The sequence below is a fragment of the Mytilus californianus genome, unplaced genomic scaffold (genome assembly GCF_021869535.1).
Source record: "Mytilus californianus isolate M0D057914Y unplaced genomic scaffold, xbMytCali1.0.p SCAF_8, whole genome shotgun sequence".
Lineage (NCBI taxonomy): Eukaryota > Metazoa > Mollusca > Bivalvia > Mytilida > Mytilidae > Mytilus > Mytilus californianus.
The window spans coordinates 26,977,457-26,993,074 of NW_026262734.1; the positions used below are offsets into that span (position 1 = coordinate 26,977,457).

Genomic DNA, 15,618 nt, shown 5'->3' on the forward strand with positions numbered 1-15,618 from the left:
GTAACATGTATTCCTTATTTATGACAATCATAATCATGCCTGTAATTCAGTGGTTGTCGTTCGTTGCTGTTTATCAGATTTGTTTTTTACTTAAATCAGGCCGTTGGTTTTCTCGTTTAAAATGTTCGACATTTTGCTATAGCTGGATATGCTGTATGGGTTTTGCTCATTGTTGAAGCCCATATGGTGACCTACAGTGGTTTACATCTACGTCATTTAGGTCTATGGTGGATATTTGTCTCATTGGCAATCATTCCACATCTCCTTATTTTATATTAGTCACAGAGTGGCCAGTCCTGTTAAATAGTAGTAGATTGAGCGTACCCAGTCATTGTTAGTGGTACTTGTCATTATCAGTAGCATGATCCGACTCTACCTAATACTGACGAGGATAACGATATTCTACAATGTCAAAATAATCAAACAGACCGCCAGGTTATAATATACAATCTCAAAATGTCTAAGGAATCAAACAAATAATTTTTTGTGGAAATTATGGACTTCATGCACAGTACATCGCCCCTTTTTATTGCTGGGTTTGTATCCTTTTTAATTAACGATACTGCTTCGTATGCTGGTCACTTAATACGACCCCCCCCCCCCCCCATCTTCTTTATTTTTGAGGAAAAGGATATGAAGTGGGTATACACGAAATATTCTCAAGATAGCCTGAGAGTTTGGATGGGGTTTACAGAATAGAGAATAACGAGCAAAACAAACCAACAAAACAAACAGGTCAAACATAAAGTAAAGAGAATAATGACGCTCTAAAAACAAAAAAGAGAGTGGCGAAAAAATAAAGAATAGTAAAAAATTGGACTAAAATATTATAGAAAACAGAAAAGAAGATCCTCCATTTAGACACTTCTATACTGGGATACATATATGAGACAAAACAGCACTTTTACTTTTGTTCTTCATTTTAATAGTTGTTGGCAGGTCTTTTGACGATATAAAGCTCTCATATGATCCCAAAAGACGTCTTCTTGAGCTGTAGATGCTTATATTTCTGTACGACCCCAGTTATTGTTTCCTGAGGCTACTTTTATATTTAGTAGTCTTAGTGATCTGCGACTCTGTCCTTATTTAGACTAATTGGACATTACACTAGTGGTATACTAGAATAATATCCAATATCTATCCGAGATTACCTTTTTTACCTATTTTATTGACCGAATGGTCTCCTGGTAGAGAAGGGATATATTGCATACACCTCTTAATTTTTAGTTTAAGAAGATGGAGGCCTCACAATACACAGAACTTTCAACTAATTTTCAACATTGAATGTCAACCATGAACCTCATCTGATAGTACCAAAGAACTGAGTTTGAGGCAGATTGCTATCTTTGTAGCAGTTAAAACGGTTGACTTAAAAGCACAAAAGAAAAAACATCCTTTAGTGTTGTTTTTTCTTTCAATTTTTAGGCACTTCTTTTTTTACATGAAATGTGTTTCTTCTATGCCTTATGGTTTACCATCAGATTACAAGACACAGCAACATGGATTCTGCTGGTACCAATATTTCAATATTTGTCAGCTCACTGATAATCTTGTAATAAAAAAACAATGAACACTGTTGATATACATGCACCACATTGTTTTACAAAGATAATTTTTAGTTTCAGTCAATGAAGTGCCCTTTTTTTGTAAGACAAGTTTTTTAAGTTTATATTAGTAAGAAAACTTTTAACCATTCCTGCCTGAGCAACAGCTGAAGTCCTACAACATAATTTGTCAGGGAATATGACCAAGTAAAACATAAGTAACAGGAAATGATTGTCACAGGATGCTGTTACGAAGTCTCCCAAACGAAGCTCCCATAATTCGTAATTCCCAGGGTCGCCTGACATTGGGCAAAGTCCAGTGAAAATTGGTTTGGTCCAGTAAAGTTATATGCATTAGTGATGCCTGGGGACTAACCCTGTATATCATTCAAATCATCTTGGCATGACAAACCAGAATATATATGGTTTAGGGGTGGGGATCTCGACCATTTACAAGATATATGAACTTTCTCAAATTGCAGGGGGTCCGGATGACCCCTGGGACTAACCCTGTATATCATTCAAACCATCTTAGCATGACAAACCAGAATATATATGGTTTAGGGGTGGGGATCTTGACCACTTACAAGATATTAGAACTTTTTTAAATGGCATGGGGTGGGGGTGACCCCTGGGGACTAACCCTGTATTTCATTTGATGCGCTTTATCATGACAAACCAGAATATATATGGTTTAGGGGTGGGGATCTCGACCATTTACAAGATATTAGAACTTTCTCAAATTGCAGGGGGTCCGGATGACCCCTGGGGACTAACCCTGTATATCATTCAAACCATCTTAGCATGACAAACAAAAATATATATGGTTTAGGGGTGGGAATCTCGACCATTTACAAGATATTAGGAACTTTCTCAAATGGCAGGGGGTCGGGATGACCCCTGGGGACTAACCCTGTATATCATTCAAACCATCTTAGCATGACAAACAAAAATATATATGGTTTAGGGGTGGGGATCTCGACCATTTACAAGATATTAGAACTTTCTCAAATGTCAAGGGGTCGGGATGACCCCTGGGGACTAACTCTGTATATCATTCAAACCATCTTAGCATGACAAACCAGAATATATATGGTTTAGGGGTGGGGATCTTGACCACTTACAAGATATTAGAACTTTTTTAAATGGCAGGGGGTGGGGGTGACCCCTGGGGACTAACCCTGTATTTCATTTGATGTGCTTTATCATGACAAATCAGAATATATATGGTTTAGGGGTGGGGATCTCGACCATTTACAAGATATTAGAACTTTCTCATATGGCAGGGGGTCGGGATGACCCCTGGGGACTAACCCTGTATATCATTCAAACCATCTTAGCATGACAAACCAGAATATATATGGTTTAGGGGTGGGGATCTTGACCACTTTCAAGATATTAGAACTTTTTTAAATGGCAGGGGGTGGGGTGACCCCTGGGGCCTAACCCTGTATTTCATTTGATGTGCTTTATCATGACAAACCAGAATATATATGGTTTAGGGGTGGGGATCTCGACCATTTACAAGATATTAGAACTTTCTCAAATGGCAGGGGGTCGGGATGACCCCTGGGGACTAACCCTGTATATCATTCAAACCATCTTAGCATGACAAACCAAAATATATATGGTTTAGAGGTGAGGATCTTGACCATTTACAAGGTATTAGAACTTTCTTAAATGGCAGGGGGTGGGGGGTGACCCCTGGGGACTAACCCTGTATTTCATTTAATGGGCTTTATCATTTAGAACATTTTCAATTAAAAAGATTGTGTCTATCACAAACAGTTTTCAATTTATTGTCATTTGAAAATTTTTAAAAATAAAATCCCATAGGGTTCTAAAGTAAAACCCTCTTTTCTTTTTGCCCCTCAAAGTACCCCTTTATAAATCCAATTGCACAAACAAAACCCTGATTGCACCACTAGACATGTTAGTCTACATATATCCCTGATTGCAGCACTAGACATGTTAGTCTAACATATTGTGAAACCCTAAGTTAATCTGACAAGCGGTTTTGGAGAACAGGTGTGGACAAGTTCAAATTTAAAAGCGGCGGAAGAAGAAGAAGAAGAACTGAGCAAAAACAATAAGTCTTCCCAAACTTCGTTTGGGAGACTTAACTAAAGATACACATGCCAACAAAGGATCAAATTAAAACTGCAAAATAATAAAAAAAACATACAAAATTGAAGTACTTTATCACCCATATTTCACATCCCTCGATGCATCAACACTTTAGAAAATGCTGACTTTTGTGACTTAATATAGGTGAGGACATGCCTTAGTAAGAAAGACACAAAAAAAAGAGAAAAGAAAAGACATAGATTTGTAATATAGGATAGGACATAGATTTTTAATATAGGATAGGACATAGATTTGTAATATAGGATAGGACATAGATTTGTAATATAGGATAGGACAGAGATTTGTAATATAGTAATATATATATAATACATACCAGAAAGTAGTACACATTTAACACAAAATAGTTCCTACGCATGGGTGTATCTTTCAAAATATGTAGAATATTTAGGTAATTTTGGTATCAAATGAAAGCTGAATAACTGGTGATCATTGTAGAACACTTTTTGAATTATTATTTTGAATAATAAAAAAATTGCATGAAATTTTAAAAAGAGGGTACATTCTGCCTGTTTGTCAGATCTGAAGTACCTGTTTTGGTACATCCGAAGTTCCGGGAACCAGTTCTTTCTTATATGCCATTAAAGGTATGTTGATTTTTTCAGTACAAGACACCATAAAGTGTTGCTTTGACATGCAATGATTGTCACTTTATTTGAACTTAAAACAAAAGAGCTTGAAATTGAGGAATTTAACATAGAAAGCAATAGGGCCATGAATTAGTGGTGTACTTCCTATACTTGAGGTTACCATTGTCTACTGTTTTACAGATTTTGAGTTCAACCATGCTTCAGCAGCTCTTAGGGACAACTTGTTGTGTAAGTGTTTGAAAACGGACAAAGGATGCTAAGAAATAGCTAATAGTGTGAAAAATGCTATAAATATCAAATTTTACATATCTTTTATTAAAAACATATTTGGAATGTCCACACATATCACTATTTATATTTACAAATATATAAATATTTACATTGTATATAAATACATTATCAAAATAAAGCACTGATATAAAATATATTATCACAAACATGGCAACTATTATGCAATAACAAACATACATATTTTATTTGTTTCATTTCCCTATTTTGTTGTTGATATATATGAGACATTTCTATTTGGGGCAGATCCATGATCTCATGTGACAGGGGGCATAACTCAAATTATCTTCAAAGAGTAACAAACATATTTTGTGTAACTTAAGTCAAAAAGCTACCAGTCAATTTCAGGTTTAAGACAAGATTTACATAAACAAATATAAAGATCAATTAATTGTTGTTTGTTAAACGTCCAGTGGCAAATATTGCATGCATTTTCAGGATGAAACAATTACTCATAATTAAAACTCTTATTTTTTTTGTTACATTTTGCACTGTAAATTTAAACTATTATTTGAGTATCATTTTTAATGCTTAAGAAAAATTTCTATTTTGAGACTAATGCTTTTCCTTTAAAAGTTCAAATTGGTCATTTATATTCAAATAAATACAACATTTATTTTGAGTATTTAAATTTATGATTTATTACTGCCAATAAAATCAATGAAAATTGGTTGAATTCAATAAATCTTCAACAAAATTTCACAAATGTCAGATTCATCCGATCGTCCCCCAATACCTTTATGTAAAGTACTAATAAATCAATAATATTTTCCATAATGCTGTATGTTTTAAATTTTTCTTACAGTATTTTTTTACCAATTTCACTATCAAATTATGTGAAAATGGAAATGGCAAGATTTTATTATTTTAAGAAAGTCATAATTATATATCCATATAATAAAAACTATAACATATTTTATACTTAAGACTATTTATACCTAAGACTTAAGTAAATAATTTCCCAAAGAAAGTTTATAGTATAGGAAAAACAAGTGTAAAGAAAGTTATTTTTATACCCAGCAACTTCATATGAAAGATATAAAAAAAAATAATCTAAGAAACACCTTTATCTTGTAAAAAACAGAAGTACTGTAGAATGTTTTATTCCAGGTAATTATTTTGTAACTTATTGAATGGTCTTTAGTAATAGACAGTCTTATTTACCAACACCACCCATCTTAAAAAGATGTATAAAAATCTTCCTTTTTACTATGGCAGCTAAAGTTTTATGCTGATTCTCAGTACTGCATAGCTAAAATTACTGAAAATAAAAAAATAAACTATTATAAGTAATAATATTTTTATGACATATAACAATGCTTGTAATAACAAGCCTCTTGCATACCAAAGATATATACTATAAAATGAACTGGAAATGGCAAAATCAGGAAAGAAAAGCCACTTTATTTTTTTCCAATTTACTATATAAATACTCCATAGAAATCTTACAGTTATATGTATGTTTAATGTACATAAAAAAAATATATTCATATCCTCTATAACTCCCTCTACAAATCTGAACAGTACATTGGTGTGATTTTGAAACTTGTCTTTAAATTTTTTGTGAAATTGTCATGATAGTTTTTCCATAAGGAACGCCACGAACCAGTCGCAACAATGTTTGAATGCAAACATTGTGTTGCAACCTTCACTAGAAAATCAAATGCCGTAACACACCTTAAATCAAAACACCCAGATAAAGCCAGAGAAGATTATAATAGCTTCCAACAAAATCCTCGTGAAATGGCCAAAGCAATAGAAAAATGGAGACCACCATTTGAAGCCGTACAGAAAAAAGAATGGAACGGGAAAACACCTACATTCAGGACAATACCAGCTAAATCACCGTATGAGTATCACCAATCATCCACCTCAAAACCGAAAAAACCCTCAACAAGTGATTTGGAACAAGACCTGTACCTGTCGGATTCTGACTCTTCTTTAAATAACACTCCGCAATACATAACAAACGATTACGGTTATGTCATGGACCTTACTCAGGAAGACTACATAGACCTGACAACAAGCAGCAGTGATGAAACCATATGTTTAGATGAGCTACCGGAAGAACTATGGGACAGACATGTGTTTGTACATTCTATTTATAACATTTTTAGCTGAGACAATAATAACACAGAGTTGATATACAAACAATTTTAATTTACTTTCATTTTCATGTTGACAATCTATTTATATACATTTTCTATTTATACTTTCACTATTACTTCCCTTTCATAACAACTACTATACTATGACGTTGTCACAAGACAACCCGATTGTACACTTAAGTATGTTCAATGTATTATTTGTATCCTGATGACGGTGCCCTAGGCACCGAAACATGTCGATCAATAAATTTTCTGCAGCAGTCCCTCCAGTGTTGTTGTTATAAGACTTTCTACAAATATCATTATATATTTAAATTTAAACAAATCATCTAAAATTTGCATAAAAGCATTGCACCTCTTTATAAAGCTTTTAAAAAAAATATGAAAAAGAACCCTTCTGCATCCATGCAATCAACTAAAACTTGCACAATTTTCCTGGACATGAAAAGAACATACGTTATTCCAATAAAGGCAGACATTTTAAATTAAATTTCAGCAAAAGCATCTTTTAAAGGCATACCAAATTTAACGCTTCATAACCAACATGCATTGCATACTTACTTAATCAAGATTCCAGTGACCACATTTCAAAATAGATCAGCTTCTCATTTAAAGTGTTATACTTATTGCTTCTTTAATATAACATAATACACCCATCACATACCTGCCAACTTTTCAAAATCTCCATGGCCGATTTTAAGCGCAAGAGGAGCTAAATGCTCTTCTTATATTGTCATAAGTGTTCTTAATCAACTTGAATATAGTTTGGATGAGTATGTATGAGCTTAAAATACCCTTTTAACTCATTTGAATGCCTGTTTTTAGGTGTTCAGTTTAAATAATAAAGATTTTAAAAATTCAGGTAAACACCTCTCATGGGGATATCCCCCATAAATTGGGATAGTTGGCAGGTCTGCAGGCTGTACTGAATTAGTTTTTATTATTCATTTATCAGCTTGAATTGTCCAACATTCAGCTGTGCATTGTTTTCCAACAATAATACTGTAAATTCAAAAGTTTTTCCATATAAAAATACTGAGATATGGTATGATTACAGTTAGCATTGATTATTGTGATTGTTTAAAATGAAGAAGAATGTGAGATTGTTTGACAAACTTTCATATCTATAAAAAACAAGAATATGTCCATAGTACACAGATGCCCCACTCGCACTATCATTTTCTATGTTCAATGGGCCGTGAAATTGGGGTAAAAACTCTAATTTGGCATTAAAATTAGAAAGATCATATCATAGGGAACATGTGTACTAAGTTTCAAGTTGATTGGACTTCAACTTCATCAAAAACTACCTTGACCAAAAACTTTAACCTGAAGCGGGACAGACGGACGGACAGACGAATGAATAGATGCACAGACCAAAAAACATAATGCCCCTAGGTGGGGCATAAAAAACTGTTTTCCCCGTTTCAACAACAAAGCAACATGCATACCTATCTCAACACCTAAGCAACATGCGGCTGTTTCATCAGATGCTTGTACGCTGTTCATTGTAACCTGATTGTTCTTCATAGCCAGACTGTGCTGAAGCCTCAAAGGTATAACCAGGCCCTGATTCTGCTTCAAAACTGTAGCCGCCTCCTCCTCCTGACTGTTCCTCATAATGGTAACTCTGACCTCCTCCTGATTGACTGTTTGCTTCATAACCAGATTGCATATTAGCTTCATAGCCGTAACTTTGTCCCTCAGTTAATCTTGGACTGTTATCGTACTGTCTACTGTACATAGAGGCATAATCAACTACAACACAAGAGAAATAAATATATTATTCAAAGCTGTTTTAAGGATAATGTCTAATCGTCATATTCATTAAACTGATAACCGCCTCAGTGGTCTTGTTGTAGCTTGCTCACCTCGAGTGTGGGAGGTCATGTCTTTTTCAAAAGTGTTCAATTATGACAGAATGCTGCTTTGATCATATACCATCAAGTCTTAGACAAGAGTAATTAATTCATAAAACAAGAGTACTTCTACATATCTCATGCTCTTATCCTTTAATTTCATTTTCCTATTGATGTCAAACCATTCTCAACTCCATCCATATTAAACATGTTTTGTGTTCACAAGTTTTATTGTTTACATCTTTGACAAGAATTTAGTTCTATATTCAAAAGCCAATAAACAGTGTCAAAAGTTTTCATAACAAATGGATTGATACTTTATAATAAATGCATTATAAAACAAATAAGATTTCAAACTTAATAAATCCTCAGTGTGAACATGGCTTCTTTCCATGAGCCTAACTCCATGAGCCTAACACTAGGATCAAATCAAAGTTGATAAATGTCCACTATTTACTTTGGATTCATTTTTATTCGTGGGACACCAATCTTCGTTTATATAACGTGGATATAGGTGAACCACGAATTTCAATGTTCGACTTAGTAAAATTTTCTATAGGCTTATATGCAGACTTTGGCAAAACCACAAAATCAAATATCCACGAAAATGTAAGTTTATCTCAATCCACAAAAATTGGTACCCACGAAAATAAATGAATCCACAGTAGTTGAAAAAATTTGTTGTATAAAATGCTGTTCACTAGAGTAAGGGTTTTAGTTTTTATTTTTAAATACTATATAAATGGTCTACGTGAAGACTTATTCTATTGGCACTTTCAGCCAACTAGCTTCAACTTCAAAACACTGTTTAGCAAAAAAGCTTAGTGAGAAAGGTTTCCGCTGCATTTTTGCGCCTGTCCCAAGTCAGGAGCCTCTGGCCTTTGTTAGTCTTGTATCATTTTTAATTTTAGTTTCTTGTGTATAATTTGGAGTTTAGTATGACGTCCATTATCACTGAACTAGTATACATATTTGTTTAGGGGCCAGCTGAAGGACGCCTCCGGGTGCGGGAGTTTCTCGCTGCATTGAAGACCCATTGGTGGCCTTCAGCTGTTGTCTGCTCTATGGTCGGGTTGTTGTCTCTTTGACACATTCCCAATTTCCATTCTCAATTTTATTAAAACAATACACATTTTTAATGTATTTTTTTTTTTTACAAAGATGGAGATCAAACAACTTGTAATGAGTGAAGTGTCATTAATACATGGGTGAATTTAATGTGTGATGTGTATGATCATTTGCCACATGACTTAACTTTTAACGTAACAAATCAAATATAAAACAACTTCCTGAATCTTTAATAGACACAATGTCTAAATTCAACCTATCATTCTATATTTTTTTATATCATTTTCATTCCAGTAATTTAGTAAACATTTTTAACCAGTCAACACAAAAAACTAAATTTTTTAGAATACAAAGCCAACATTACATTTTGCACATTCTTTAAAGAAAATAAATGGAGAATGTGTCCATTGGACGCAGATGATGCCCTTTTTGCATATAACTTTATAAAGGGACATAAATCAAAATGGTACAAGTGACGCCACCCAAATTCGAATTTGATCCGAGTTTTGTGGTAATAAGCATTGTGTATAAGTTTCATAACATTTGGTTGAGGCAAATTTTAGAGAACAGTAACGAAAAATTCAGCAATTTTTCCATTTGTAAAGGGGCATAATTCTAGAAAAGTAAAAGTGACGCCACCTACATTCACACTTGATCTGTGTTTTGTGGTAATAAGCATTGTGTATAAGTTTCATAACATTTGGTTGAGGCAAACTAAAGTTAGAGAACGGATACCAATTTCAGGATGTACAGACCGACAAGGGTAACACTTAATTCCCCCTCCGCTGCAGTGGGGGAATAAAAAACACAGAAAGCCAAATTACATGAAAACATCCTTTCCTGCGCATGAAAAAACATTACGCGTTACAAAAATGTACATTGGAAAAAAATTAAATTGGTTTTGTGTAACTACATAACTTACTTCCTAATCCTTGACCATCCAATTGTTTCATATCTTCTTCTTCCAAACTTTCTTGGTGTTTGTTCAGAAGGTACAACTTCCTCATAGGACCCAGGAATAACATGATAGTGGCATTCAGCAGTAAGCCTACTGATATGGCAGCATCTCCCATTCTAACAGGCCCTAGGATAGCCACTATTGCGAATATGACCCACACTGGAACACTTAGAACTGCTATACCACAGATCCATCTAGCTTCATAATGGTTCTTTGGATTACTTAGTGAAGCTATACCGAAGAATATTGTTAATAGAATGAGGAACATGACATACACAAGAGACAGTATGAGACCTTCGTCGTAGAAATCGTTGGGTGTACAACGAGGCCATATTAGGTTATTGTACAGTATTTTCTCTATTTCTGGCTTCTCCAGTATCATCCATTCAGCATTTATCATCACCTGGACTAGTACAAGAAGAACAGTGCACACAAACAGTCCTATTGGATGTCCAAGTTTCTCGTATTTGATTTCTTTGTCTTCAGCATAGCCTTTACATCGCCAACAATCTACAATTTTAACAAATAACGAAGCATAGCAAAGACAATAACCCACACCCAATAAAAACTTTCTCATGGCACAAAGTTCTCTTGTTGCATGGACAATAAACAGAAATATCAAAGCATACAGAATAATGATACCAAATATCAACATATAACCTAAAACAGATGTTCCACTCTTATTTGGATATACAACCAGTAAATAGATAAATAGGCACAGAGATGTGAAGACACCAATTCCTGCAAGTGTAGCCACAATAATTCCCCAGATGTCACGGAATCGATCATCAATATCAGGCTCTCCTTCCACTTTGACAATCTGCCCTGTTTGTGCATCAACATATTGGCCATTCTCTAACTGGTAATAGGATATTCCAGAAACACCTGTACGTTTAATTTCTTCTGTTGTCCCGTCACTGTTCAAGCATCTACAGGTCACTCCCACTGGACAACTAGATGTAGGTATGTTACGAGAATCCACAAAACTAAAACCATAATATTTTGATCTATCTATATTCAAGGACTGTTGGTAGGTACCAAGCTGAAATAAAAAAAAAATAACTGCTTAACAGTGTGTATATATTGACTTTGAAACATATCCATCTGAACAAATAGTAGAATACCTTAACCTACCAAGTGTTAATTCCGATCAGCTATTTTGGTATAGAAGTAGTTTTTGATAGTTTGTTTTGCTTTAAATTTTTTACAAGAGGCATAATTCTAAGTGTGTCACATGAGCAGCAAAGATCTGCTAACTCTAACTCTTCTGGAGCACTTGAGATAGGGTGTCAAACAAAAAAGTTATTTTTACAGCATGAAATTAAAGCTGAAGATAAGAACAAGTATTGTAATGTATAACTGTTCTAATGAGAAATTATGCGAACTGTTCCAATCAGTCATCTTACCTTAAAACAATCACTTTGTTGAAGAATACATGCAATTGAAAACTGTTATTCCTGTGTGAATGTAGTACCTTGTTATGTTTTTGTATGTGCGTGTGCTTGTTTGTATGTGTGTGTGCTTGTTTGTATGTGTTTGTATAAAATTGAGAATGGAAATGGGGAATGTGTCAAAGAGACAACAACCCGACCATAGAGCAGACAACAGCCGAAGGCCACCAATGGGTCTTCAATGCAGCGAGAAACTCCCACACCCAGAGGCGTCCTTCAGCTGGCCCCTAAAAAATTATGTATACTAGTTCAGTGATAATGGACGTCATACTAAACTCCAAATTATACACAAGAAACTAAAATTAAAAATGATACAAGACTAACAAAGGCCAGAGGCTCCTGACTTGGGACAGGCGCAAAAATGCGGCGGGGTTAAACATGTTTTTGGAGAACTCAACCCTCCCCCTATACCTCTAGCCAATGTAGAAAAAACAAACGTACAACAGTACGCACAGTAAAACTCAGTTTAAGAGAAGTCCGAGTCTGATGTCAGAATAGGAAACAAAAGAAAATAAACAAAATGACAATAATACATAAATAACAACAGACTACTAGCAGTTACTGACATGCCAGCTCCAGACCTCAATTAAACTGATTGAAAGATTATGTCTTCATCATATGAATATCAGGCATAATCCCTCCTGTTAGGGGTTTAGTATTATACCGTCATAAAATATATGAGAAGAACATAACCCGTGTCATGCCAACAACTGGTTTTAGAATAAATATGTTTAATTCCGATGCAAAGACCCTATAAGTGAATCAATATTAAAGCCAAAATATGCAATCTTTAATGACCTGACAACAGTATCGTAACTATATCCCTTCTTAATAAGTCTGTTTAAAGGTTTTGTTAGCTTTTGAGGTGAATACTGACATTTTTGTGCTTTGTATGCATGCTTAAAAACATTGTTCGTGCATTGTTACTACTCTAATTGTTTGTATATATTGTATTTTTCAGTCTCCATTTGCTACATCTACTCTGAACATCCAATATATTGTATTTATACCGTTATCTTCATTGTAAAAGCTCAGAATTGACACCTAAATTATTATACTAAATTAAGCAAAGTTTCATTTGAGTTGAAGTTGAAGGTATCTCCTTTTTGTTTTTTTTTTACTATGAATTGTCTTGGTCACATGGGTCATGTTTTCACTTCCACAAATATTTCACAAATTTTCATAAAAGTTAAAAAAGTTTACCTTTTCATATTCAAACTTAGCAGTGACTTGGTTCCTCCTATAGTTTAAGATATTATATCCCACATCACCATACCCCTCTGTTGTGAACTGGAATGTAAATGGATCTGTGATGTACTGTGGAAGTACATTATAATCAGCATTCTTTATAGCATTATAGATAAGATCATTCTTTTTGGCCTGTAGTGTCAAACAAGCAGACAAACTGAGAGACGACGAGGTACATTCATCAATCCTACTTAGTCCCTGAGCCACCATGAACACAGAGATGATGGTATGAAGTACATACGGATCTTGTGGGACCATGTCATCAGTGATCTTTTCATCACCAGTGCAGATTGAGGAATAGGATTGGCTAACAGCACTGTTTAAGATTCTACACTGATGTAGCTTTTGATAGATTTCTTCAAACCAATCATCAGGAATTCCTTTATGGTCCCGAAGTGTTAGTGATTTCAGATAGGTTTTAAAGTTTTCTATTTCATGAGAATTTATTTGAATGGTTATGGCCCCTGCTGCTGTGTACTCGTAATCTTTCACGATTGTTTCACTGTTAGCCCAGGTGTCGCTACCAAGCCAAATAAATCTATTTGTCAGCTGACGTTCGGTTGCAGCTTGGAGTAGTAAACGAGCATGTGCACCAGTTACGAACAATACAACAACCCTGGCACCAACTCTTTGGTTCAAATCATCTACAATAGTCTTGGCCTGCTCTAATGTTGCATCCACAGGCATAGCTATGGCTTGAGAGACACATGTTCTAGGACTCGTCTTTTGTGCAGACTCTAAAAGTGTTTGTTTAGCTGCTCGTCCATATGCATTATCAGTGTATACAGCAGACATGTAATCCCAGCCAAAACGTTGTATGACCTCTACCATGGCGATGGCCTGTATGTTATCAGGAGGTACAGTTCGTAAGAAATAATCATGCAAATCAGAACTAAGTTCAACAGATGTAGCACTTTGACTCATGGATGTCATCTTCAGAGGGGACAAAATGCTGCTAGTGGCAATTGCATTAGCACTATTTTTAGCAAGATGTACAATTACAGTGGAAGGGGAGATAACTTGACCTTCATTTCCTGTTCCACAAATTCCTTCACCACTCAACAAACTGTACAAATCTTGTCCAATTCTACTTGCAGATGAGCATGTATCCAGGGCTATTCCTCCTAATTTCAAAGTAGCTGGATATCTATTGTCCACATTTTGGTTAACTAAGTCCATAGCATAATAAAATGCCATTAAATTTTGAAAGTTAGAAGCTGTATCTATAGGTCCACAAGCAAAACTATTGTATGGGTCAGCTGCATGGATGTCAGAAATGTATACAAGGTTAAGGTCATTTGTTGATTCTTTCAACATGTAGCGTGATGGCTGGTAGTCTGGGAAGACACATTTACATGTTTCTCGTGTATCACACACAGAGGTCCACTGGAGGTCATGAGTAGCATCAACCTTTAGGTAATGAGTGTCGTTGTAACTACCAACCTAAAATATAAATATGATTATGTATAATCTATGTTAATAAGCTTGCTTGAGGACAAACAAACACAAAACATTATACTATACAACTGATTAAATTCAGAAGGATATTAACATGTTGGTCATAAAAAAGCAGTCATAAGCAGTTGTGTCTATAGCCAACAGCAAATTTTTCATAAATTAAAATTTTACTGTACACTTGAATTTTCAAATTAAAAACCAAATTATTTTCACAATAATGCTTTTCGCATTAATAACTTTCTAGAAAACACCATTATTCATTTTTCATGATTTTCTAATGTTGATGTAATCATACCAAAGAAGGTCCAAGTTTGAGACAAATGGAACAACTTTTATTTATGTTATTAATCTACTTGCAAAACTTGCATAAATAAATGTCTCAAGAATATTATTTTGTTTACAGTTCTACTTATTCAATTAAATGTAAAGTGTAATTATAGTCTGCTTTTGAACATTGACAAGGAATTATGTATGTAGCTTTGATCACAGAAGCAGAACAAGAGGCTCTCAAGAGCCTGAATCGCTCACCTGTATTTCAGAGGAGAAGATTTTTAAATGTTAGCAAACTTGATGAACAAATTGTGTAAAATTGTCTTTAAAGGGCAATAACTCCTTAAGGGGTCAATTGACAATTTTGGTCATATCAACTTTTTTGTAGATCTTACTTTGCTGAACATTATTGCTGCTTACAGTTTATATATATCTATAATAATATTCAAAATAATAACAAAAAACTGCAAAATTTTGTTTAAAACTACCAATTAGGTGGCAGCAACCCAACAATGGGTTGTTCAATTCGTCTGATAATTTCAGGGCCGATAGATCTTGACCAATTAAACAATTTTACCCCATGTCACATTTGCTCTAAAAGATTTAGTTTTTGAGATATAAGCCAGAAACT

At 34.5% G+C, this 15,618-nt stretch overlaps 1 protein-coding gene across 4 annotated transcripts in view; it reads right to left on the bottom strand.

Annotated features, from left to right (window-relative positions):
• Positions 1-4,573: 4,573 nt before the first annotated feature.
• LOC127711238 (uncharacterized) overlaps positions 4,574-15,618 on the bottom strand; it is a 31,944-nt gene continuing 20,899 nt past the window's right edge. For all 4 annotated transcript variants that reach the window (XM_052217224.1, XM_052217226.1, XM_052217225.1 and 1 more), the window contains 4 exons: positions 13,215-14,702; positions 10,525-11,602; positions 8,127-8,433; positions 4,574-5,828 (listed from right to left, as the gene is read on the bottom strand). In XM_052217224.1, the coding sequence (XP_052073184.1) occupies positions 8,162-8,433; positions 10,525-11,602; positions 13,215-14,702 (2,838 nt within the window). In that variant the 3' untranslated portion in view covers positions 4,574-5,828; positions 8,127-8,161. The remainder of the gene's footprint in view (positions 5,829-8,126; positions 8,434-10,524; positions 11,603-13,214; positions 14,703-15,618) is intronic.